This window comes from Melospiza melodia, chromosome 3 (genome assembly GCF_035770615.1).
Source record: "Melospiza melodia melodia isolate bMelMel2 chromosome 3, bMelMel2.pri, whole genome shotgun sequence".
NCBI classification, from domain to species: Eukaryota; Metazoa; Chordata; class Aves; order Passeriformes; family Passerellidae; genus Melospiza; species Melospiza melodia.
The window spans coordinates 56,191,258-56,219,241 of record NC_086196.1 but is presented as its reverse complement, the minus strand read 5'-3'; the positions used below and the strand labels follow the sequence as shown (position 1 = coordinate 56,219,241).

Here is a 27,984-nt window from a genome sequence, read left to right as displayed (position 1 = left end):
TTTTTCCAGGTTGGTTGTCTTGGTTTGGAAACAGCATTGTGATTTTTGTCCTGTATAAACAAAGACATCTCCTGCAGCCCACCGACTACCTCACATTTAACTTGGCAGTGTCAGATGCCAGTATCTCTGTGTTTGGTTATTCACGGGGCATCATTGAAATCTTCAATGTCTTCAGAGATGATGGATTCATTATCACATCAATATGGACTTGCCAGGTAAGACTGGATAACACTTACTTAATCTGACAAAATTAATCTGACAAAAGGAGTGTAGCTATTTCTGCGGGTGTGCTATATATAAATAGTCAGACAGCACCCAAATGAAAGGAGGTAGTCACTAACCTTTCAAAAATACTGTGTTCTCTTTTGTTACACCTATAAATCTGTGCATTTGACTGGTGTTTCACCAATTTTCAGTGGGTTTTTTTCCTGTGTATTCACAAGAGTTCTTACTAGTTTGGTGGTTTTTACTTCATGTTAGAGCTCACACTCATGTTGGAAAAATCAAGGTATAGGCTGTGCTTGTCTTCAGGTCACCTGAAGCCAGCCTGGTTGTTGCTTTAAGACAAATGTTAAAGTGCCAATGTCGACTCCTGCTTGACAAGGCGTGTAGAGCCCAGCCTCCACACAGCATTTGGGCATAACCATACATTTTAGCATGCAAGGTTTTGCACTAACTCAGTTGAAACTCTTCAATCACATTTCTAAACTCTTGGTTGATTCATTGCCTGTGGTAGAATGAGTGATTTGACTTTATGGCAGAGTCGAGATCTTGGAGGCAGCTCTTTGTTGGAGTACTCAGAAAAAGTTATTACTGTTAATTCCGAAACATACCTGTGTGGGCAGAATATAAATGCACCCCATGGACAGATAAGCACAAAGCTGGCTCCCTGGTGCTTCCAGCAACATCTGTGAGAAAGATTATACTCCGTTTCATCAGGGAATCAAAAATCTGAAAATGACAGGATAGCCTACGGCAAGGTGTAAGAAAGATCATGATGAAGGAAAAGAGAGAGAAAAATAATCCTCTTTTCTTGGAGGCTTGGTTTTTTGGTTTTTTTTAAGGAGGAAGTTAAGCCATTGTACCACATAGATGAAAGAACATTTACAGGTCATGTCCCCTCCATTTCAATAGAAAGGTTCTGTTTATGCAGAGAGGAAGACTTCCTGTAGGAGACTGATTAACCTAGGAGCTGTAGCTTGATCTAAAAAATTATTATTTTATTGTTTAAAATGCATCTCCATAGTCATTAGGCAGAAAACAATTTATCAAAATTAATTATTTCCTCAGCTAAATAGCCTTCTTTCTCTAATGAAATGACCTACAGTTGCAGTCTAAGATCTGTTGAGCAGAAACTCTGAATTTTTTTCATTAATGGAAAACTTTGAAGTCATAAATAAACGCATACATGAAAACTGTAAGATTCACACCCATATTCAGAATTAAACAGATGCCTATTTTCCCCCTCTTTCAAGGAGGGTTGGAGCTATGACTTGAGAAAGGAAAGGCAAAATCTGCATCTCCAGGTTCAGTTCTAGCTTTGTTGCAGATTTCCTGTGTAAGACAGGGTAAGCCTTTCAGTGTGAAATCCTGACCCTAGGTCACTGGCGTAACTTAATGCTTACAACTCACAAGGGTGAAAGAAGTAACATTGAATGACCTTTCTGCATTCCTACTCCAAGCTCTTTCAGAGCCCTGTCTGTACTGTGGCTCCTTTTTTTGGGATGTAGAAAACACTGCACAGAGGGATTGGCAAGGCATGGCACACTCTGTCTCTCCTCTTGGTTTGCATGGGAACTTCTGTCAGGAGCCTTACAGATTCTTTCATGATGCTTTTGCCTGGGAATCCCTCTTTGGCTGACTTGGAACTACTAAGTCTTTTTATGATGATCTGACTTTTTTTTTTAAGATTTTAAAATATTAAGGTAGAGGGGTGCTTGAACTTTGTGAGATGGATGTTTGCTTAATCTTGCTGTACTTGAATTTCTTTTTCAAGGGGAGAAATGGTCCATAACATTTTTAGAGCACCCAGATATTTTGTTGGTCAGTCAGTGTTAAGTAATTTGGTTTGTATCTTCTTGTTTTAATCAGTATTCATTTGCAAAGTTTGGATATCAAGCAAAGTTTTAAGGTTTTGGAGATCTAAGGACTTTGAGCAGGACACTAAAAATGCTTTGGCTTTTCTTAACACACTGATTTGCAAAGCATTAAATTTTCTGCTTTGGTAGTCCTCTGTAGGCTCTAGAGAGTAACATGAACCTTTCCAAATATGAATTTATACTGTTATTAATACTAATTAAAATGAATGGTAATCTGGAAAAGTCAATTTGTACTTTAAATTAAGTTTGGATTTGTTGTGGCTTGTTGAGTGGTCAAGCTGGTTAGGGATTATTGAGAGAACATCATATAGGATTTCTGTTTCAATCAAGATTTTATGCTGTCTTGGGGAGCCTCAAAAACATGTGTAAACCCTGACATCCATCTTCTTGATTAATAAACTTGACAAAAGAGAAGCCAGTGATGAAAAAATAGATTAAGGAAATAGAGTGGCTGGATTCTAGTAAGAATATTGTGCAGAAATAGCAGGAAGCCTTTGTGCATTAAAAAAAAAAAAAAAAAAAAAAAAAGTGAAATCATCCACATGTGTGTAGGCAGCCAGCACAAAGGTAATTCTGAAAATGTTTAATGTTGAACAGCAATAGTGTTTGGATTGCTGTAGTCTGAGTTTGTAGTTTTATTAGAAGGGGTCTCACGGGTAGAACATGAGGAATGAGGAGCTTTGTGCCATGAAGGTAAAGCCCATGCTTTCTGTCAGGACTGGCTGAAGTTGGTGTCTCTGGCTCTCCTCATGCACTCAGACTCCTGTGCAAGTAGCTGGGGTGGCACTTTGCATGCATGAGCATGGCTCTTTCCTTAGCATGGCCTGTGTGTTTTCCCTTACTTGGTTTGTTTGGCTGAGTCCAGAGGATAGCCTTATTTGGTTTTCTGTCATTGTCTGGTTCACTACACATTTGCTCCTATTGATCGGTTTCTGCTGTCAGGAACGCTTAGGAAAATTTTATTTTCCCAAGCTAGCCTGTCATTTCTGTTTATGAAGAAATTTCATGAGCTCACCTCACTTAATCCACATAACTATTTTGTTTTCCTCTGACTTGGGTCTCCTGTGCCCTCGGGTAACATTTTTCAGCATTAAGGTTCACCATCCTGGGCTGCTGTGGTTGAAGGGAGTGGGGGAAAGACAGACAAAGAGGACTTCTCTCAAAGCAGCCTGGTCTTTGAAAACTCTCTGTAACAAAAGATGTATCTCCAGCTACCAGGACAATCTCACTGCATACCTGCTGAAAGGGACAGAGAGGAGTTCTCCTGTTCTCCTCCTCTGTATGGAAGAAACAACACTTTTCTTTCTCATGCCAAACATTATTTTTGGAGTCTGACAGGACTCTGCTGTCAGGAATGAAGTTACATGGTACATCTGTATCCAAATGCTGCCTCTGCTGAATGCTCCGTACAAATACAGTTTTACAGTGGTGGGTTTTGGAATCTGCTTTCACTTTTGTACCTCTGCTCTACCACTGTCTCATTCCTGAACTGGACAGAGGAAGGACAGTCAGTCTCTGGCACATCCATTTTTTAGCCTCTCCCAATATGATCAGTGAGTAAACTGGTTCATATGGTGAATTTCAGGTCAAGGAATGTAACCCAGTGACCAAGAGCCATCTGTTTCCCTATTGACCATATTCCTAGTGAAAAGCTATCTCAGATTATATTTTTGTCCTTCACATATTTTTTTGTTTGTATGTTCTGCTGAACCAGAAGTTGCAGTGAAACCTGTAAGTAACATTGTGTGCAAATGTTCATGTAGGAAGTAGAGAAATACTCATTCTCAACAGGCAAATATGGCTTCTTTTGAACTTTATTTATCAAGTGATAGAAAGTTTTTCTTGTATTTTTTAATCACGTGGGAAATACACAAAAGATGCAGATTTTGGGAGGCCTCTAAATGCAGGGAAAGGATTGTAACCTATCTGAACTCCATAGATACATTGCAGACATGTCTGAAAACAAGAATGGACTATGGAGCACCTTAGAATTTGAAATCCTTCATAATCCTGGTACTTCAGTTTAAATTTGTTTCCAGTAGTTCACTTTTCTAATTTTTTAAAATGATTTTTTGATAATGCAGTTTGGTAATTTAAATATTAATTTTCCAAACACTTAAAGGTTTTACTATGAGGATCAAGAAAAATGACTGTTCTTACCACGTGCTCACCCTGTTGGCATCGGCTTCTTTTAAAACACATTTCTTATTTCTGACTTTCTTACATGTAAGATGTGTCTGGGCTGTGCACCCCAGAGCACAGGGTGGATATCTCCAGATCAGGGACATACCCCCTGTCCCTGACATGCTGACTGACGCTGTTACCACAGATGCACTCACCTCACTGTCAGCCTAGCTATTCCCAGTCCATCTGGCCAGCCAGATGGTGCCAGAGCATCCCAAGCAGATCTGTCTCTGCACAGAAACATCCTCTGGAGCAGCCATTTTTTAAAAAAGTTCCATTTGAGGTATTAGTGAGCACCAGGGTAGCTTGTGTGACAGGATCCACTCACACTGACTCTGTCCCTGCAGCCTGCTCTCATCATCACAAGGGCCAGCCTTCAAGGACCTGTCTTCAGCCTCACAAAGCTGCTTCTTGTTGAGCAGAATAATAAAGACACTGAGGGGAGCAGAAGAGAGATAAATGGCTATTTCATCCTCTGACTGGGTTTACTACAAAGCAGGGAGGAAATCTGGGTTTGAATCCTGCAGTGCCTCCGTGCTTCACACAGCACTTTACTCCTGTCTGGCATGCCCTGGACAGGAGCACATGGCAATGAGGTGGTCAGCAGTAAGCCCCACACTGCACACAGGTATTGCTCTACTCTGTAAGCTCTTATACACTCATGCACAGTTTGCCTGACAGCACCAGATCTGGGGAGTATGGGCCTACCAAAAGGGCGTGGTGTGGCCCGGAAGTCAAAATTCTCTGGAAACACCAGACTTAGTGTGTATGCATTGAGGAGTAAGTGGCCCACAGATGTCTGGGATTTCTTGCACTTTAGCAGATTTTCCAGATTGTGGTTGTGTAGCTGATCAAGTTGCCATCTGAAATCCCAGATAAATAGGGATGTCTAAGAAAAGCTAAATTAGATGTGCAAAATCCCTGATTTAGCAATGCTGCTGTTGGATAAGGAGGGTTCCCTTCCCTCCAATGGATGTCTGACACTAATGTAGGGATCACATTTTAGTCTTTAGCCCCAGTATTTGTTTGCTTTAGCAATTGCTGGGCACCCCCTTATAATGAATAGTCCTGGTTCTGTGTTCCAAAGTGAATCCAACTCTCCCACACAGTCTGTGGGGGTAAAGGGGGTCAGCAATCCCTCTGCTTTTTTACAGTGCCACTGCTTGATTTTTGAAAGGTCTTGTACAGTTAAGGGAATTAAATGGCTGTGAATACCGAGTAATCACAATCTTTTGTGTTGAAAAGTAAAATATGAAAAATCAAGCAGAGGGTGAAACATGTCCATCCCCTTGTTCTGTTGGCTTCCTTCGGAGCCTCATTTGCTCCCCAGCTTTGCCACCTCCAATCTAGGAGCAGAGCTCAGAGCCACAACCCTCCTCTCACCAAGGCAAGTGACCAAAGCCTGCAAAGCTGAGCACATTGGCCCTTGCCCCTTTTTGGAGATTCAACTTCCAGCCATTCCCTCTTGCTAGCACCTAAAAAACTTTTGGGTGTTTTTTTGGGTATTATTAAATGTCTGTTTTGGGTGTTATTAAATATCTAGGGCTCTCTCATGACACTCCAATAAATAATGTCCTCCTTTGTAAAAATTAGAACTGGATATCTGAAACACCAAAAAGAAAATTGCAACAGTAGGAAATGCTGAGAAAAGTATGATGAAAACACATGGGCTGTTTTCAGAAGTTTTAAAGGGAAGGGCTTTTAATCTTGAATAAGTTCTTTTGTGCTTTATTGGTAGCATTTCCTTTCTCCGAAGATGCATTTATCTCTTTTCCTATATATAGGTTGTAAAATATTGCTAAATCTTGTCTGAGGAGGAAACAGAGAATTAATACTTTCCTCTTTTAACAAAATCTTCTGTAAATTGTCTGATAAATCAAAAACTCTAAAGGCATTTATGTTCTTATAAACAGAGTAAATTTGGAGCACACTGATTTCTGTCCATATAACATAACTCATCAAACCAACCAATTGTTTATGTAGCTAGACCATTGACTCTCTTGACTTGGTTAGTGATTTTATGTGTTTTATAGATACCAAGAAAGTATTACTTTGTGTGGAGTGGTACTCCCTCACATTCTGGGGAGGTGAGAGATCAGTGGTAGATCCACAGTCCATGCAAAGTCCAGTAATAAAAGCAATGTCAGATGGAAAGGGCCAAAATTAAACCTCACAAGTTTTCTTTTTACTACCTTCCCAGTACTGCTGCTGGGGAGATTACTGAGGACAGACAGCCACTACTGCCAAAGGTCTGTATGCATTGTTTGCCAGGCTTGTTCCAGCCTAACCCCCCATTCACATTGCTCCATCATCCATTAATTTTTTTTCTTCACTTTTTCTGAAACAAATTTATGTCTCAATTATGAGCACTGGAATGTGTCCTCGTTCTTGTTTCCTTGCCTACCTGAGATTTGGATACTGAAATATAAAGTTGCAGAGTCTTCCCTATTTCTTTCTGATCTGCCTTCATCTAATCTAAAGAGTGTATACATTGCAGTCAAAGAGGTAAAGGCAACTCATGTAGACATCTGTGAGCTGAATTTTAATGAGAAAAATACTTCATCTGCAGGCAAGGGGGAAAAGACTGCCTTTGCACAAACAGAATCATTAGCAACACAGAAGATCATTTCAGTGTAACTAATGTGACTTCGGGGAAGTTCCGCCAGTTTTCATTAGTCATGAATTTTCCTTCATTTTCCTCTAAATGAGTATTTGTGCAGTCAATTGCGACTAATTAGGTAAGTTATATATTTGGTAGTGAAGATTTATGAATGCCCAAACTATCTGTTTCCTTCTTTAACAAGTCTGACGTAGCCCCTGCTGTGACACCCAAGCACTGTGTCAAACCCCACACCGCTGCCTGGATTGGGCATTCATTGCCTGAGTGATCCTACAGAACCAGGAACTTACAAAGCCTAAACTTTGATTTCTGTACTTGCTTTTCCTCCCAGAGGGCTTTGAAGTACCCTTTTTAAAAATCTCTATGTAGAAAATAGTAGCCTTCCACATCCTTTGGTGCTGATGTCGAAGACATTAAATGTTTTCTTTCAAAAAATGCTGTCCACTGCTCCTTCATCATTCATGATCTTCTCACCATAGGGGTGAACAAATAATATTCTTCTGACTCCTCTCTGTGTGCCACATCCTCTCACTGGCTTTTAAGCAAAATTTCATCTGAAATTAAAATATCACTCTAATAGAATTTGTAAATACTTTTATAGTTCTATCTCGCATGTACTCATCTTCTCTATCACAAAAATTTATTCCATTAAGTGAGTACACTGATAGTACTTGGGAAGCAAATCAGGTCCTGACCTAGATCTTGTGCTGAGTGAATCAATGACAAGATGACTGCTGCTTGCAATGGGCTGTGTATGACAGGACATCCAGGACTTCCACACCACTGTCCCTGCAGAAAGGGATGATGTTGCATCTTGTGGGTTTCCAGATCACTCTTTAAGGTCAAGAATAAACTATTTTTTGTTACTTCCTTCCATGCTCTCCCTGGTCTACTAGGACTCCTTGAAAATGCTTGTGACTCTCCTGTTATTTTGGTACAGGATCCATAGGGGACAAGAATATTAACATAAAAGGAGATCTGCTAGTAGTCATGCAGCTTTTTCAGGTTTTCAGGAAAATAACATGTTCCTGTCTTGGTCACTTAAGGCTGAGCTGGTACCACCACTAACCTGCCCCACCTTTTGCCCAGGACCTTCCTGAGCAGAAGAACAAGTTAAATTCTAGGCATTCAGCCAAGAGTCAGAGATGTCCTTGTATAAACCTGAGGGTGTCTACGTAAGCAGATTCCTCCTTGTTGGGAAGCAGCATAGAGGATTGTACTTTGGGGAATGTGTAGGGTCACTTGTAGTCTCTGGGCTGTCCTGGCAAAGTCCATGAACATTGGTACCTCTGATTCCCTTGAGGTGTGTAAACTTCAAGAAACATTTAACATGATATTCTGAAATGGAAAATACTTTGGAAAAAAAAGAAAGTGATTTTAATATGATGTGCATGGATTTCAGTTATCTACAGTCCACAAAGCTAAGCCTTGTCTTCTATGGTAATGTAAAGATGAGACAGGTGACTCTTCTTTTATCTGTATATTTATTTGTTTGTATTAATGGTGATGCTGACAATAAACAAGTAGACTCTGAATTAACATCACTACAGTGGAGAGGAGTTTTGGCTCAGGCCTACTGAAAAGAATTTTACAGTGTAGCACACATGTCCCCAAAGGGCAATGCTAGATTTTCCTATCTAGTGCTTCTTAATTTCCCTTTACACTAATTCACAGAAAGACAAAGGCAATTCAGCATTTAACCTGAAGATGGGAATCTTTCCATTGTGTCTGGATCCACTGCAGTGGTATGAACTAGATGCTCCCCGTTTACTCTGCACGGGGGGACACAAGAGGCATAAATCTGCTGTGATTCCACAGCATCTACCCAGAGCTAGAAAGCAGGTGTGTTCCCAAGCATTTGGAGATTGAGTATCTGAAGTAAGATTATTATATTATGGGGCTGTGTGAGGAAATTCTGCAATCAATTTCTATCTGTTCATTAAATGCAATGCCCTCAAGGGCATCCCCACCATTCATAGATGTGGTCCTTGACAGGGGCAGGAGTAGAAATTGTGGCCTGAGAATCTGCAACTACAGTGGCTAATGGTCAGCCCAAAGTGAGTATACCTTGAACCTTAATTGATTAACCTGGTAGATGAAACTGGCTTCCCCAGGTTCACTAAAGCCAAAATGTAACCTGCATATAGTAATAGTGGCACTGAACATACATTAACTATATAGTATAATTAGCATAATTACATATCTGGACACATAATAGTATAATCCAAATAGTGCATTCATATTTTTCTATCTTTAGAATACATGCCAGCCACAGAAAGATTTAATCACTTTGTGAGTGCAAAATACTGAATGTCTGATGCTCTCACTTAATGGTTTAAACTCCCTAATCCTGTAGCATATCAATTCTCATTGTTTACTTATACATAGAGGTGTCAGAGCCCTCCAATGACTTGGGCTGATGCCATCACCTCTAAGCATAGCTATCCTTGAAGCCTACTGAGACATTTTGAAGGGCAGGATGCAAACATACCAGAACAATGTCTCATGAGCAAAAGATGTGGGAGCTGTAGTAAATGGTAAGTCGCTTTCACCTCCTGTATTGTAGAAAATCTCAAAGAAACTGAGTGCTTTAGGAACACTATGCATTGTGGGTTTTAAGTAGTCTTTTGTGAAGACTAATTTTGATTATTGAACTCAGTAGTCCTTCTAGAACATCTGTGACTAAAGAGTTAGTGTAGTCCAGTAGACACATCATAGTATATTTGAGAGATGGGAGAATTACTTTGTCATCAGACTCAAGTGGAATATTTTTGCATTTACTTCAAACTTTAAGAAATGGTTAAATTTAAAATTAAGTTTTTAATTTTAAAATATCTGTTCCAAGGTGTCTACAATTGCTTTTACAAATGTGTTTCTTGAAGATTGATTTAAGTGCTTTTTCATTTCTTGATGTTGAATGAGGTTTATTGCCATTATCTAATTACTCAAAATAATCTGATTTGTATTTAAAAAATAGTAATTCTGAGAGAGCTTATTGTGGCAACTTTAAGTATATGTATATGCTGTGGGCAAATAATCCCTGTTTGAAGTTTATGCTTTTCTTTACATATTCGTTATCTCATTTTCAATAGAAGAAAAATACAGGATGCCATGGTTCTGAAGGGAAACAAATGGATTTTGGGAAATTGCAACAGATTTATCAGTTGGCCAGAGGAGGGAGTGAGGCAGCCTTTGTGGCTGGTGAGATCAATGTTTTGTTCCAAAGTGAAAAGTAATAGCTATTTTGGCAATCTGCTTTTGTGCAATTAAACCTTGATTAATCCAATATTATGAACAATAGGTTATATTTTACTGTGCTTTAAATGAAGACAACCCTTATGAATCAGTAGGGATTCATAAGAATTAAAGGTAGCAAAAGTGAGGCACACCCAAGCTCACAGCTAAACATTTTATAGTGCACTGGGGATTCCTAACTCTCTCTGTGTTGAAGCAAATGAATTTGCATGCAGTAGGAGCTCTATGTATTGTGGGTTGTAAATAGTGCTCCAAGAGCATTAGTGAGATTTAAAGTCAGGCACAAGTGCAAAGCAGAAAAAACCCACAATTTTTTCCTCAGTTGTGTCTTAGCTTCCAGGCAGCATAAAGATAATGAGCACCTTCCATGCATATCTATATAGCCAAGGGAGTAATGCTGGTAGGGCACTGAGAGAAAGCTTTTAAAATTGCTAATCTACTTCTGCTTCTTAATGGGTAAAAGGGAAAGCTGGTGTATTAAAATTACCGTGCAATCAACTTTGTGTTTATGTCAGAATTCATTACTGCATGTTAACACTGCTGCTATTTGATCATAATTAATAATTGGAAGGAAAAAATTGCATTAAACAGAAATGGAAGAAGTATTATGGCTATGGAAGGAAGGAGCTGTCTGGGGGGTAGAATAAAAGAAAAACCAGAACTGTGCAAGGGGAAGAGCATCAATCTTCTTCCAAAGTAATAAAATGTTATTTTCTATTCTAGTATTTCCTTGGCTGTCATTCCATATATGTTTAAAGATGCAGAAAACTGAAATTATCACATATTTTTGTAACATGCAGCTATTAATCTCTCTCTATAGAAATTGGGACTATGTTAAAGCAGTTTTTCTGTTGTTATGTACTTGGGTGCCTAGCATTTGCCTTGCTACCTACAGTCAGTGCTGTCTGTTCAAGAGCAGAAAAAGTAGCAGAGATCTTTCTTCCAAATCTAGTAGGTGTAAGCTTGAAGTCAATTGGCTATATCTAGAGGAAGATCACTTGTTTTCTTCTGAGGACATATGTCTAAGTGACAATGATATAAAAGGGTTGCAGCATTGACAAACTTGCTGGGAAATGGTTTATGCATGGTAGGGCTCAAAAGCCACTTGCTGCCAATGAAAGTTTGGGACAAGAGTAGTCTGAGCATCATGCTCCCAAAGCAGCCTGTTGGATGGTCTCTTGTGGTTAAATGTTCCAGATGCTGTGGCTCCTGTATGGGCTGTTCTGCAGTTTGAGAGCCACCATTTACCTCCTTTATTCATTTCATCCAGAGCTCCCTCTGCTTCATAATGTTTCCCACTGTCACTGTTCCCAAGCCACCAAGCCTGTGGCCAGCATGGAAGCAGTGACAACTGCCTTGGGAGGCTGCTGCCACTTACAAGCTATTTGGCCCTGGTAACATCTCTGGTGGTAGCCCCCACACCTGCAGAAGGTCTGATGAAATGCTGGTATGAAATAGTATGCAAACAAGATCTGGTACTGACAATGGCTCAATCCATGAACTATGTTGATTTAGATAAAACCACATTTTTTTAGCAAAGCACCACTCCAAAGAAAACATTTAGGCTTTTCTTTCTTATGGTGACAGTATCTTAAAGGCCAAGAGTGTATTTTTAGACCCACCTTCCTCCCTTGTAGATGTGCTCAAATGCTGTTTGAACTGACCACTTGATATAATTGTCTCTCTTTGGTCTGACATCAGGGAAGGAGGGTAGGAGAAAAATGGCCGCATCTGCCAGTGATAAAACAAACAGATCTATTTCAGAAAAACTCCCCTGCTTTTAACATAGGCCTATGATACACAGTGAGAAGCCTGTTCTGCTCTTTTAGTATTCAATCTCATAGCTCTTTAGGCTTAATTTCAAAGTGTTCATTTGCATTCTTGTTGAAATACTGCTTCCTTTCTAATCTAATAACTAGTGCAATTCCTTAAGATTATGGTCATTGTGTTTTCCGCATCTATGAAGCATTGTTAGAGCAAATGGAGAGGTGGCAGCTGTTTGCACCAGTAAGGATTATGAAATGCAGAGCACATTTACATATCCAGGTATTTCACCAACATCCACAGCACACAGCAGGCCAAATTCAGTCAAGTGCAGCTTCTAGTAGGTAGCTGACACATGCAAAAAAGTCTGTTTTAAACATGGTTTAAAGCATTCCTACACCAAGCATGAGCTGACTCTAATCAGAGCACAGGAGAGTGTAGATTGTTGTAGTAGCAAGCCTTGCGTGTGTTTAAAATGTGGTGGGTCTGTAAAAGATGGCAAAAAGAAGTATTTAGTGTCAATATGAGGACACTGGTAGTAAGGAAAAGCACCAGTGAAAGAAGTGATGAAGTTGTCCCTTTTCTAACCCTTCACCAAATTTATACAATCTGCCAGGGTCTTAGATTTAAGCCTGGGTTAAAGCCCTAGATTCAGTGCTGGGATGAATGGAATTCCACAGGAGTTGTGCTCATTCATACAAAGACAGAGTTTGTTCCGTAGAATAATGATGTGCCTTTCCGCCAAAACTTTCAGTATTTTAATGCCAAGTTACTGTCCAGAGACGCTTAATATTCTTGCTTCACTAGGTGTAAAACTGGCACCTCCAAGAGCTCCTCTGCTCTGGACAGTTTAATATATTGTTGCAAGATTCCAAAAAACTAAGGGACTGGCTGTCAGCATTTTGCCTGGATCATTTCCCAGCCACAGAGTGCTCCCTAGCAGGTGGCTGCACCCATGTCCGCTACAGCCGACAGAACTTCCTGGTTATACCTGGTTATAAAGCTCACAGAGCTGTGGCCATCCCAGGACATGGCTGAGGCACTGATGTCACCAGGAGCCACAGAGCTGCACGGCTCTTCCTGCGTCACAGCCAGGGGATGAGGATCAGGGCTTCAGAAATAGCAGGCACCCAGCAACACCAGTCATTGAGACTCAATCTACTGCATCTATTTAGGTTTTGGGGTCTATTAAAGAAAAGAAAAAAAATATTTTCTCACTCAGCCCAGCCCTTCACCTCTTAGTTCTTCCATATTTGGCCTAAATTTCTTAGGATCAGTTTGCATGTTTCTTCTGTATAAGCAGGGCAGCTGCATCCAGGGCATTTTTGCGTGTTCAGGGCTTTTCTTTTTTCCAGTTCAAAGTTTTTCTCCTTCATTTAACAAGTCATTTAAGGGAAGCATAGATATGAGGGTGTGCTTGCTTATTGTATGTACATGACAGAGCACTTATATAATTTTTGAACATTTACTTGCTCACTGATCCTATAGAAGATAACTGCACCTGACATTTTGCATTTCCCTGATAGTTGAGTTTCTGGAAAAACTTTCTAGTTCATTAACATGAAAATGACAGGAGAAATTCCTGTGGTTCTTTTCCCCCTCAACTCTCTGCAGTAACAGAACATCCTGTACTGCTTTGTTTTTCAGGTTGATGGCTTCCTGACACTTCTCTTTGGCCTGGCTAGCATTAATACCCTTACAGTGATCAGTGTGACACGCTATATCAAGGGCTGCCATCCTGAGAGAGGTAAGGAATAAAGGCAAGTCCAGTTCTGCCTTCACTGAACCTGGTGCAAATCCGTACTTCTCTCAGTCACTATTATCAGTCAGGCAGGCTATACTAAATATAAATGAAACACATTGAAAAACAGAACATAATACAGTCATTTGCATTACAAACATGTTCTCATAGAATCCTTCAGGGTTAATTCCAGTAAGAGCCAAGTTATTACAAGTGTGCTTGGGTCACCATGGGTAAATTCATCCTTGTGCCAAAGATACCCCAGGTACTGCTGACCCTCTGTACTCCTCAAAATGTGACTCAAATGATAAGTTATACAAGCTCCTAAGTTATACATCCTGGTCTCAATCTCACTTTAAAATATTCACTCTTCTATGAGATGAAGTTTGAGAAGTTTCTGGTCAGGGATCAGATCAATTTTCATGCCTTTGTTGCAAGTTGCTTGCACCATCTTTCGGGCCGGAGCCTATCAATGTCTGCAGGGAAAGCATGTGCAAGTATATGGGCTGCATCAGATGAGTTTTTCTCTTTACTAGCACAAGGAGCATTTCCTGTGAAAAGAACTTCTGCAGGGTGGTAATTTTTTCCACAGAAAGTTCTTCCGCAGTTGGGTGCAATAATAAACTTGTTGAAGCTAACTTTCAACATGAACTGCTGCTGGAGCTGATAGAGTTTTGCTGTGATGTAATCCTATATCTTCTATTCATTGCCTGTTAAGAAGTCATATTCAAAACCCACAGTTCCCTTTTGTGAAGCTCTACCACATATCCATCTGATGGTGTGCATAATTTATATATGAATCTCAATTTGAGCAAGTACTCAGTATAATGTTACAGAAATGTTGAGGAACAAACATTGGTGGATGCATAAATATTTCCCACATAAATGAAAAAATAACCACAGTGTATGGCAACAGCAGGACAGATTGAATCTTTAGTATCAAATGGTGAATACAGGCTGGACTAGTTTCTCCTTTTTAACAGGGAAAAACCTTGATGTCAGTAAGAAAATCCCCTGAATTTAGATTTATCTTGTTAATTTCTATGTAAAATACAACTGCATCCTGCATTTTACAAAATTACAAAGCATTAGTCTAACACAAAATTCACCAGTTCCAGAGCTCTCAACAAACTCATTGTCTCCTGCTTAAAAACCATTTATTTCCACTCTTCAGTGGGAACACAAGACTGACAGATGCTTTCAAAATCAAGCTTTTCATATGAATATACATTTTTCTACCTTAATTTTTTTAATAGCTGTTTTACTCATTAGCTGGTGGTATAGGAGTGCATTTGGATTCCAGAGATACGCTTGCCTTTCCAAGTACTATTTTCTGACCCAGGCATGCCATTGCAGGTCACTGCATCAGCAACAGCAGCATGTCGGTGGCTCTGGTTCTCATTTGGGTGGCCGCTTTCTTCTGGTCTGCAGCTCCATTGCTCGGCTGGGGCAGTTATACAGGTAACAGGTATCTCTCAGCTGTACTTACCTGGCACCACTCCACTTAACAAAGATAAACTTACCTTTCTTCCTTGCTGTTTGTGATAAACCAGACCGATTATCAGTGGAACTGAGGAAATCATTCATTGTGCGTGACGTAGGTGCAGAGCGTTGCCTGCTTTGGTATCAGCTATGAAGAGATTTTTTTTTAAGATATCACAGGAAAGACTTGGACCAAGTGCATATTGCCTACGGAAAAAGAGAGGCCAGAAATACTTGGCATGGTTAAGGAGTGAGATAAAGAAAACTATCAAAAGACATCTTTCAAAAACTGTCAAGTTTAGGAAACTAGCAAAGAAGACAAGTTCCAGCAAGTTAAACTTGAAACTATAATAAGACAAGCCAGAAAGATTTGGCAAAACAATTTGTTGAAAATATGAAAATTTACGTAGCAAAGGAACTCGAAGTGTTGGAAAGTTTGGGAGTCCAAGAAAGAATTAGGGTGCAAGATAAGACCATGTCAATAAAGGAGGGTGAGGGAAAAAAGGAAAAAATTTGTGTAGTGAACACTGTAGAAATTCAGTGCCTAAGGCATGTGACAGACCAGAAAATTTCTTCAAGAGGGAAAGATGGAGAAATTGCCTCAATTTAAGCCTGTAAGAATTCGACAAACCAAATATCTAGGAACAAATGGTAATTATACAGAAGTCCCAACAACTGAAATCATGTGACTGACATTGTCCAGCGGTTACCCGTCTGGATTCTGTAGGCCTCTGCATTCTTTGAGAAGTCATGAAATTTGTGGAGACTTACTGAAGCAGTTATGTGTATATATTCTCTTATTTACTAAATGTGTAAGCTTTGAGATATCTCTGGACCCTTGAAGTATGGGTGTGAGAAAAGCAGCCATCCTATGGTTGGTTAAATGTTCTATCCTTTACATACCAAAATACTCCCACAATATTTGACTCAACGGACCTTTGGTTTGAGGCTAATTCACACTGTTTATTAGATTGTGTGAATTCTATATCATATTTTTGCATTCTGGACTGTCATAAACTTGGTTGGTTTTGACTGGTAATTTTCTGTGTATCTTCTGGTGATCTATGTTCTTTTTACATTAATCTGCCAGCTCTTCATTTATAGAGGTACTTCTGATGCCTGGTTTTGGCCCTTAACTGGAGCCAGGGACTTTTTGGGCAACACTACTTTGTCAGGACATTCAAGTGCCTCCATGGACCCTGTTTGAATTCAATTCCTTGGCAGTGGTTTTCAAGACTGCTTCTAGGAGTGCTTTCCCCTACTGAGACTCACAGCAATTTGGGGTTCCAGGGCTGTCTCTAAACACACCTGTAGTGAGGGCACCCACAGAGATGTGGGAACCCAGCAGCAGCAAGTCCAGCAGAGCACAGCATGTTACAGCTGGCTACCTCAGCCTTTCACTACTACACAATATCTTCAGGGGCCCCCAGGACCCCACCAGTTTTTGGGAAAGCCACTTGTTTTTGTCCCTGTGGAGGGGAAAAACATAGCTCTGAATTCTGACTTGCGGAAAATCTGCCGGATTTTCTTCTCCTGTCACCTGAAGGCTGGTTTCATTTTTCAGGCAAAAGTTTTCAAAAGCAGAAACCCAGAATTAAGCCAGATTTTATGGCTATATTTTTGAGTCTTGAGGTCTACTGATGGAAAAGGCGAAGGAGAGAAAAATCTATTTCTATTACAGAACACATTCAGACAGCAACATCTAGAGATTTTGGTGATAAAAATACTGAGCTCTTTTTGATGAGAATCATGAAAGAGATTTTAACCTTTTGCTCATTTAATTCCTCCTGTTTAAATCTCCTATTACCTGTGAGGAATTAAGGGAATTTTTTTTCTTCAAAATTACCACTGGATATTAAGGAGATATCTGCTGCTAAACCATGTAGTCTTCACCTGTATTGTATCTCCGGGACCTGTTAATACTTGACTTTCCTAATTTTGATTCATGCTTTATTTATTTGTAATTCTATTGGCTACCACAGCTTTTTCCACTTAAAAAGAAAAATTTGCAATTCACAATCTATAGAAAAACCTCTAAGGTTATAGAATTCAAGTTTTCTATGAGGTCATCTTTGCAAACACATCAGGAGACCTAAAGAAGTCAACTGGAATTCATAAAAGTGTTCGAGCCAGAGACTACACATTATTCCCACTGCCTTTTCCTTAAGCCCCTGGTCAGCTCTTGTCTCACTAGTGGTAGACCCTGCAATCTGCCTGACTTCATTTTAAAAACCTGCATCTCTGTTGCAGGACTGTGTGCTTCCCAGTTATTGAAAGGTCTCATATCTTTCTAAGTATTAATATGTTTTGTCTTCTCATAATCTTTATCATTAGCTGTATCAATTTAGTCTCATGGCTCTCACTGCAGAGAGAACTTCCATTACCTCAAGAAGCCTCGTTTTTTTTTATTTCCTGCTTAGTTATGTAAGTAGTGACTTTTTACATTTGGCATACTGTCAATGAATTTCTTGTTATGCTGTAACAGAGCTCATCTTAGGAAGTTACTATGTAGATTAGTATGAGAAATAAGAGTACATATCACTCAAGGATATAAATTATTTTTTTTAAATAAAGTGTCACAGTTTCCTATCCTGAAACAACAGTTTGTGCATTATGGATTTACTATGGCAGTTACAAACTCAACAGAATGATAATACACATTAAAATTTGTTACAGTCTAAATGGTCTTGAAAAATTGTTTATATAGGAAGTAATGTCATGTCTCATTAAATCAGAAAGATCCATTCTGTAGTGCTTGACAGAAGAAAAATACAGCATTTTAACTAATAAATAATTGCTCAAAAGCAGATCAATATTCTAAAAATGCTAACCAACTTATTCTTGCTTTCCAGATCGCATGTATGGCACATGTGAGATAGACTGGGCAAAAGCCAACTTCTCTACAATCTACAAGTCCTACATCGTCTCCATTTTTATCTGCTGCTTTTTCCTGCCTGTCTCAGTCATGGTCTTCTCATATGTGTCCATCATCAACACAGTCAAACTAAGCCATGCATTGACAGGACTGGGTGATCCCACAGACAGACAGAGGAGAATAGAGCGGGATGTCACCAGGGTGAGTTTGGGTTTCATACCGGGTGGGATTCATGTCAATGAAATCTGTCTTTCCAAAAATTGATCTCAACTAGAACAGAAGAGAATAAAACCAATCCATTTCATTTCATTTCATTTCTTTATAAGTCTAGTGACAGAGTCTGAAGTCAGTGAAGAATATGCAGTTTGTTTAAAATTTCTACTGCATCAGCTGGTTAATATTGGTGCTACATCACATTTGAAAAATAATCTAAATATAATTGGAGCTCGTTTTACAGCCCAAACCCCAAAAATATGGTTTGGCATATGCTCTTTTCTTTCAGAAGTTACACTACTCCTGAGCATACTCAGAATTTAGAGTGCAGTTTAGAGTGCAGATTTCAGTTTACTCACTGTTTAGTTAAGTCTACCTGAAACCCTCTGTATTCATATAAACATATGGGAATGCAGCTATTTTCATTCTGTTAGATGAGGCATTTCTTAACCATACCACCATGACAAAATTCAATACGTAGCTCCTAGGTCTTCCTGGCTTCGTCAAAGCGAACTATTTCTTTGTTCATATTCTCCTATAAGCCATAACTTCAGGACAATCCAGACCTTTCCCTTCCAGCAAGTGTTCAAGTTATTATTCTCAGTGTTTTCTCCCCTGATGTAGTCTTCCAAAATAGATTTAACATTATTCTTCTTCTGTCTTTTAGGTCTCTATTGTCATTTGCACAGCCTTCATTATTGCCTGGTCACCATATGCTGTCATCTCTATATGGTCTGCCTATGGTCACCCTGTGCCCAACCTCACCAGCATCCTTGCCAGTTTGTTTGCTAAGTCTGCCAGCTTCTACAACCCCATTATCTACTTTGGAATGAGCTCCAAATTTCGAAGGGACATTTTCATCTTGTTCCATTGTGCCAAGGAAGCCAAGGACCCTGTGAAGCTCAAACGTTTCAAAAACCTCAAACCAAAGCAGCCACAGCCTTCTCAGAAAGAAGAGAAGTATGCACCAGAAATGCACCCTGCACCAAGCCCCGATTCTGGGGTGGGAAGCCCAACCAACACCCCACCTCCAGCAAACAGGGAAGTGTATTTTGGTATTTTTGATACACCATCCAATAACCCCAATATTGAATGTGATAGATTGTAAGTTTTGTGGCTGTTTAATACACACACACTTTGTGTTCAGGAAGACCCTCTACAGAGCAGCGCTTGAGTAATTTACTAATTCCCATTCCATCTGTTTCTTGCTGTACCACTGATGACTATACAACTCAAGCAAATCAGATGGTAAAGTGATATTTTCCTTCTATGTAGGTACAAAATGCTCCAAAGAACATTAAAATGTGGGCAGCACACCCAGTGCCAGAAACACTTAATTTCACATGCATGCAGGAAAAGAAAGACTGACTTCAGGAGAGCAGGCATTAGGTAGCAAAATTAACTAATAATTTCCTATCCAAATGTTATCAATTCTGGACTACAGTTCCAAGAATGTCTTTTGCTCTTTAACAGTCACAGACATAGGTGATTGTTTTAGCTCTGTGGTACTTCACAGCCATGGCTGCAGGAGAAGACTGGCCCTGCTGAGATTGCTGTGGAGCTGCTACAGCTCCAAAGGCTGCAAGGTGGAGGAAAAAGCCTTCTACCCCCTGCAGGTGTGCCCATTATAGGGCTCCCAGACCACACAGGCCCCTCATGGGAGTGTGTCTGATCATAGGATCAGAGAATATTTTGTGTTGGAAGGAACTTTATACATCACCTCATTCCAACCCCTGTGCCATGGCAGGTACACCTTCCACTAGACCAGGTCGCTCAGAGCCCCTTCCAGCCTGGCCTTGAATGCTTCTATGGATGGAGCACCCACAGTTCCCTGGGCAACCTGTTGCAGTGTGAAGAATTTTAGTGAAGAATTTCTTCCTAATATCTGATCTAAACCTACAGTCTTCCAGTTTAAAGTCTTCCCCCCTTGTCCTATCACTTGTAAAAAGTCCCTCTCCATCTTTCTTGTAGGCTCCCCTTTCGTTCTGGAAGGCTGCTGTGAGGTTTCCCCAAAGCCTTCTCCAGAGTAACGAGCTCCAGCTCTCTGCCTGTCTTCACAGGCCATCCTCTGGTGGCCTGTGCCTGACTCTGTGTGTGTCTGTGCAAGGACTAGGAGTTGTAATACATTGAAAATATTAGTCTGGTATTTTCTAGTTACTGTAAGTCTGAGCAATGGTTTCACATTTTCCTCATTGGTTTGCAGAATTATTCCCATCCCCACTGCCCTTCCTGGTGAGCAGGCCTGGCTGTGGCATTCTGGAAAGCTAATTTGATTTTACTGATCTGTCTCCAAACTGATTGTTTTTCTACCTTCCTCTGAAGGTGGACCAAGATATATACAGGTAATGAAACCAAAACTGACTTAGGTTTTAAGAGTACTGATGAGGGGTAGCATCAGAGCTATTTACAAAATAGAATTCAACACTCCACATTTACTTCTAGAGGAAATTTTGTTACCTACCTATGGGTAAAAAGTGACTTTTTTAAAATCCAACTAAGTAGCAATTAATGATAATGATTTAACAGCTATACTGTAGGCCTAAATCAGTTGCCAGACTACCAGATGTTACAATATCCATCGAGTTATATCACCAAGTTTATTTTACAGAATCAAAATGAGAGAGTATGTTTTCATAATTCCCCATCTTGTAAATTAACTGCATACTCAAAGACTTCTTTTAAAATGTCTCTGCGTTAGCCATGGAAATTGTGGGTTCATTTAGTGCCATTTGCAACTTAAACAGGCAAAAAATAAAAAGAAAAAAAAGCAACACTTTTTGCTAACTTCTGCTCTTTATGAACTTTTGAAATCTTGCTGTCTGGGTGTGCTGAAATGTAGTTGTTTTGCAAAAATATGCTCTTCCAGATGTGTTTCTTGGGAAAGTTACTAAGAGAGCCCAACTCCATTCCCTCCATTACTCTATTTGTTTTGAGAAAATCATCTGTGTTTTGAAGTTAAAAACAAATAAACAATATAAGCAACACTGGGGAACTGTGCTTTCTTTCATGGCCACGGATTTGAACTACAAGAGTATTCATTTTCATGGAAAAATTTGAGATATGGATGCTATTTCATTTCCATAAATAATTAAAAGCAAATAAGTAAATATTTTGCTTCCAGATAGAAGCGCATGCTGTAGCTGCAGAAATAGATGAAGTTGTTTAGTGCAAAGTCCTGTACCAGCTGGATAAAGCCAGGCTGGGCTAACCAAAGCTAGCACACTGTTTTGAAAGCTTCTAAGTGTAGCACAAAATCCACTTTAGTAACCATGATGGACTGAGACTCCTCACTGCTGACAGAGAGGCAGCAGTGCCATGCAGCCCTATTGCATTCCCAGAGACACCCACAGCCACAGGTGTGCCAGACACCTGCCCAGAGGCTCTCTGTGGCTGTAGGTGCCAGCCTGGCTTGTAATCTGTGTTTCTGCTAATTTACAGATACCTAGAGAAAATTGCAAAAATGCTGTTATCTGCAGGATTCAGACTCGGACATAGAAAGAGGAGGAAGGCAGAGCATGAGACCATTTCCACGACTGTCTCCAAACTCCAGCTGAAATCTCTAATAGTTCATACACCATTGAGCACATTTGGTGAGGTTAGACTGGGGGAAGAGGAGGGAATACAAAAAAAGCCAGAATAGGAGCAGAGGAAAAATACGAAAGGGCAGAAACCAGATCCCAGATCAGCAGGGGAGCAAGAGGCCAGGAGTCAAAGGATATGTACCTGCTGAAAGACAACTAGAAACAGCACAGAAAAAGCCTTTACTGGACTGCCCAAGACATCTCTCCTGCAAGGCCAAAAGCTCCAGTCCTTTGTGGATACATGGTGATACCACAGGATTGCACAGCTGTAGAGCGGAGCAGCTGGTTTCACAGGTTTCACAGGGTGTCTTTGCCGACTCCAGCCTGTGCTCCAGGTTCAGCAACAGCAGGAGCACATTTGTCAAGTTAATCAAGTAAAAAAGCTTCCAGCCCTAGAGCATCAGTGCCCTGTAGCTGCACCCACAACACCAGCAAGTGGCTAAAGGCAGAAAAAAGTTCCAGAATCCATTACTGGAGTGCATGTAAGGGAATGCACATCAGCATTTTAAGTGTAGGAATCAACACAAATCCATTTGTAAAACGCTTTTCCTGTGTCCTGGATTTCCTCCCCTTGTCTCTGGTCCCTCATGTGCCCAAACAAGGCTGCTGCTGCTGCATCCACAGCCTGTTGAGCCAATGCTGTCACTCAGAAAGGAGCAAAGAGCTTGGTGATGCAGGACAGGAAGCAAGGAGTAAGTATGGAAAGGGTGTGGGGTTTCATGACTTTTACTTAGCAAGAATGAAGTACAAACAACATAGAGAGTTCTAGAGTCAAATCACTTTTCCCTATAACTTTGCTGCTCCTCACAGCCTCAGATTTCCTTTTACAGCTGGTGATTTGTAGCAGCAGAGATGTGAGAAGGCTGTTGTCCTGACTGATATTCTGGTGGCAAGGAGGCTTCTCTGGAAAAGTGCAGGTTTGAATGCTCTCCATCTGAGATGGTCTTACAAGGGAGGTCCTATTTCAATGTGGTTTGTATTGAATGGCTTAGTGCCAGCCCGCACAAGTGAGATCTCATGTCTATTGCTAGTGTCCAAATGGTCTTTTGTCATGAGGTAGGAGAACAATATTTAGATCTCTCTCCCTTTGGCATAGAAATTCTGGCCTGTAGGCTCCTTCTTTCTCTCTTGATCAGCCCTGGATTCTACTGTGAGATATTGTAATTGTTGGGGTTGTTTCCATGTATGGCACACCAAAACAACAGCACCATCTGGCAAAAGGTAGCAGGCCAACCAATTCTACCATTTTTGAAGGATGCTGTCAGCATTTTCTGGCTTGTTCCAGCAGGATCCAAGACAGAGATCTTATCCTAGATGCAAGGAACCCACCCAAAATCTCCTTGCTAGCTGTTCATTATCCACTTCTGTAATCACAGCCTTTTTGACATTGCTAAAACACCCTGGAAAAATGATGTGCATAATGAAGTCACCTTGAAAAATGCTTGAAGCATTAAGTCACCCTTTAAATTATGCCTTTAGCTACTCTACATATTAATTTCCAACCATTTTCCAACTGTTTTGATTAGCTATTGATTAGTACACTCAGCAGGTGAGCTCCTAATGGCCACATAATTCATGTGCATCAAAATCTCATCAGCTCTTACTTGATTATTTCTTATTATCAATATTATTCATAATTATCAACATATCAGTATTATACCAAAATCTCTGCAGTTATTAATAATGAAGTGCAGTTATTAATACTCACATGTACAACCTGGCCTTGCAAGTGGATTACCAACATCCCTGTCACTGACACAACCCTTTCACTGGGACTACAGAGTTCAAACAATTAAGTTAATTCAGGATTATTTCTATTCAATTTCCACATTTAAAAATAGCCTCTTCTGGACTGGGGAGAGGAAAAAAAATTTATGATAATTCTGTGTTTATTTATGCCAAGAAAACCTCTTGGGCCCACATTTCCCCTGCTAGCATTTTTGCCAAGCTGAAAACCCTTCAGGATGTTGGCACATTGAAATACATAAGAGCATTTCTTAATAGCTTTGACATTCCTAATGCAAACATGAATAACTTGAGTGTGTAGTTGGAGAGAGTGGGATAGCCTACTCCAGTCCAGTCCCTGTTCTCAGTGCTGTTACGCATTTTTATCTAATGACTCACGTAAAAGTATCTCTTGTAGCAGAGACCAGAAAACAAGAAACCCTTCATCCCCCCTTAAGGCAGCGATTTTATTATAGTGTGAACTACTCAGGCTTGCATTCCCTTGCTGGCTCTCTCTTCACCCCACAAGTTCTTCATTCTTGGCTGGACAGACTGACACAATAAGAGAGATCCAGAGTGTGCCCACCCAAGCATGGCCTATGGTTTAGCACTTTCCTCAGAGGAGACAGAGACAAAACCCCTTCCCGAGGACAGGGTTCAATAAGAACCATGTTCTACTGCTACCCTGGTGAATAGTTTCACCTCAGGCAACAACAGGAAGGGTTGGTAACATAGCCTTGGCTCTGTTTTGAAAACAGCCTGGCAAACCAGGTTTTCTTGCAATGCTGTGTTTGTCCCTCTGCCTACCTCTCAAATTGATGAGAGCATGGAGTCCGAACCTTCTCAGTAAATCAACAAATGCAGAGGATTTTTGCAAGCACTTCAGGAACTCTGCAGACCAGTGAAAGTGCCTGCAGGGTAAATTGGCTCTGTGTTTTGTTTTGGTCTGAAGTGCCTAATACTCATCTGCAGCAAAGACTCCCTAATCCTTTCCTGCACTGATGATGAAGGAATATGAAAAGCTACAATCTTGTGCAGTTGGGGAAAAAAACCTCTAAGGTCCTCATGACCAGCATATATTTCTGCTTCCTAGGACATAGCAACCAGGTGATTCCAGATGAACCAGGCTAAAACTAAAAACATGGTCTTCTCCAGAAGAATGGAGTAAGGGTACTAGTGGATACAAATATCCACAGAACCTGCAAGAAGCTTTGTGCCTGGAAGACTCTTAAAGAGCTTCATATACCCAGACTCAGGTTAAAAGAGGTAAGTGAATTGCATTGGCTGCAGGAGAGAGCAGAAGCTTGTCATCTGAACCCAGAGTTTTCTTTATAGTTATGAGTACCCACCTATGTATTTAGCACATATTTTTTAAAGGACTTTCTTTTCTGGGTTGGATTATTTCTGTATCATCATTAAAAGGAAGCAAGACTGAAAATGTCTTGGTGTGCAGGAGAAGCATAAACATAAGAATAAATATAAGGTTAAAAGAATGTGCAATAGTACTAGAGTAGGAACACAGATCAATAAGAAAATTACTAAATGGAATGTAATAAGCCCATTGCTGGTAGAGAAAACAGGGCCACACTGAGTAATAAAAATAAAAAAGAACTACCAGCTGTCTGTGCCAATAATCATCTTTGATGCTCAGTGAATGAGACAAAAGCCCTCTGGGGATAACAAGCATACAGCATTTAATTATGTAATAGGATGTAACCTAGTAAAAGGAGAGTGGAAGGACTTGAAAAATCACTATATATATATGCAATAAATGCTCTCCCTGGCTGATGTTTGACAGCCTTCTGTAGCCTTTGACACTGTACACCAGCCAGCCTGGCTGCTGGAAAGAACCACTGCTAGAGCAAAGCTGGGATGGTCCTGGAGGGTGCATGTGTGGCCAGAGGCTCCTCTGCTGGGTCCAGCACAAGGTCACTGTGAGCTGCCCGAGCACAAGGCACCTCTGCTTGTCACATCTGCCACAGTGTTTGCAAATGGAGTGTGAAGCCAAGAATAATGTCTGGCAGCACAAGTGAGAGCATGAGCATCTCTTTGTGATGTGACCTGGCAAAGCCTTATCATGTGCCAAAGACAAATTTCTGATGGATTCAAATCATATTAATGTTCATACAGTGAACTGGGAGAACTCAGGACATATTTTGCACCACTGGTAAACTGCTGTGGGAAATGAACAACCCTAACTTATTGGAGAACAAGCTAGCAAGTCATGAAATAGCATGCAGCCTGTGCAGGGACTTAAAGAGAATAGAAAATTGACTTTAACCATGTTACCTGATGATCCAGCCCTCAGCTTCCTTAGCTGAAAGGCAGTTAAGTACATCAGCATTATTGTGTGTCCTATCAGAAAAAGTCATCCCAAGCAAATGATCTGCTCAAGAATTTGAAAGTTTTTCTTAGCTACAGAGATGAAACCCACATCTGCCCACAATTTGGAGCAGCTATTGCCAGACCATTCCACATCATTGGAGTCATCCACTTTGGAAAGTAGATACATCTTATTCTTTGAAAGATAGTACACATTCTTCTCAAGGAAGTCTTAAGTATTTTGACTTCTGAGCTTTTACAAGAGGTGAAGCACATAGACTCAGGAAGTCTGGGAAAATGTGACTCTTAGTGGGCTGTGGGAAAAGACCTGGCTAGCACTAGGATAACTAGACAGGTTATGCTGATAGAGGAGCCAAAAAGCTTGACATCAGACATTAGAGCAGATAAGAGGAAGACTCTATCAACTCCTGGGCTGCAGCACACTTGAGTCTTTCTCCGGTTAGTTTAGACCTCCAGTTTGCTTATACCCCACTCACTGGCTCTCTGTAATGGTTTGTGGTGTCCACTCACCTCTCTGTTGATTCACCATAACCCGAGGAGAAGCAGCATTTCAGTTCCCCATTTCCAGTCTAACAGAAATTCCATGTTTCAAGCTTCATGTTTTCAACTTGTTTTATTGGCCCATTCCATAAAAACCCATTATCAGCAGGTGCTTTGGCAACAGATGGGGAGGAGCACAGTCAACAATCAGAAAGTCAGCAGGGGTGAATACACCACCAAAACACTTCCTAATAAGGGCAATTTTTGCTAAATACTTTTTCTTACCCAACCTGCTATGAAAATGGAAACATGGGAAGTTCCCACAAGGTTAACTCTCATGTGGTCTTGTACTAAGAGCCCTTTAAGCATTTACCATGCTAGCAAGAAGAATCTAGTATATGAATCAAAAAAAACATTACTGAGAGTAATCTCCCTGCACTCCTCCTGCAAAGACACCATGGATTTTGGGGTCTTCTCCCCTTGACAAGTGTATGCAATAGAAATGAAGCCAACCACACCAGTGATATTGCCACAATCTATTCCTAGAATTCTATTTCTGTCCTTATAAAATTATAGTCTCCAAATAAGACCCACTCAGTGAATCTGCTCAATAACCTAAAGACTTTTCCCAAATGCTTCCATCTGCAAAATCTGCTATAAAGCTTCACCCAGCAAGTTCAGTTGTAGTTCAGTGGGCACAGTCAGGTCTAAGGATGCTAAACATATGGTCTCCCAAATGTAGATCCCAAAGGTTTTCATGAAGATGACATGCCTCATCTGCTTCTAATTCTGAAGAATTGGATTGCTTTCTGAGAATGTACCCAAAGAACTTCTGCCATAAAAAAAAATACCTTTTCTTGGTTTTTTAATATAGTAAGCAAAGTAAAAACTAGCTATTATATGGGCAGTTGCATATATGGGCATATAACAGTCATTAAAGATGTTTAAATTATTTTCTCTGCTTAATCACAACAGTAGGTTTACCTCATCTCTTGGTGTCCCAGACTTACAGCATCTCACTGACCTACCTAACCTTCAAAGCACAGAAGTGTCCTGCCACCCTTACCTACAAATAACCATAGGAAGCCCCCATTTTTAACTGAGCATTTTCATTTGTTAAGGTAAACACAGCAAAGACATCTTTTACAGACACCCCACAGGAAAACCAGCTCATTCCCTTTGGTCCATAACCCTGTATTAGCACAGATTACAAACAGAGGATGAACAACCAGACCAGGTGGCAAGGGGACATGCTTCCTATCGCTGGCTGCCATTCAGGTTTTCTTCCATGACACATGGGTGAAGCCAGCAAGGATTAAGTACTCTCAGCAGGGCCAGGATACTGAGAGTTTCCTCAGGCCTGGTCTCTGTAGCTGGCCTCCCCCTTCAGCACTGCTCTTTGATTCGCTCACAATTATTTCAGGCTTTGTTAACCAGACATGGTCAATTTGACTTCCTCAGCAAAAAGCTTAAAAAACAAATAATCCAATTAATGGAAGAAGCAGAGTGTAAAAGTGTTTTGAAAGGGTTGGAAAAGCCAAGAGGAGCAGCTGGCACATGCCTGGTGGGACATTTCCCTCCAAACAAGGGCACACAGAAACCCCTTTTTATCACAGCAGGGA

General features: G+C 40.4%; 1 protein-coding gene across 1 annotated transcript in view; it reads left to right on the top strand.

Annotated features, from left to right (window-relative positions):
• LOC134416763 (opsin-5-like) overlaps positions 1-21,127 on the top strand; it is a 30,257-nt gene extending 9,130 nt beyond the window's left edge. The window contains exons 2-6 of the mRNA XM_063153481.1: positions 10-215; positions 13,570-13,669; positions 15,020-15,124; positions 17,998-18,221; positions 18,901-21,127. Of these exons, the coding sequence (XP_063009551.1) occupies positions 10-215; positions 13,570-13,669; positions 15,020-15,124; positions 17,998-18,221; positions 18,901-19,341 (1,076 nt within the window). The 3' untranslated portion in view covers positions 19,342-21,127. The remainder of the gene's footprint in view (positions 1-9; positions 216-13,569; positions 13,670-15,019; positions 15,125-17,997; positions 18,222-18,900) is intronic.
• The last annotated feature ends 6,857 nt before the right edge of the window (positions 21,128-27,984 follow it).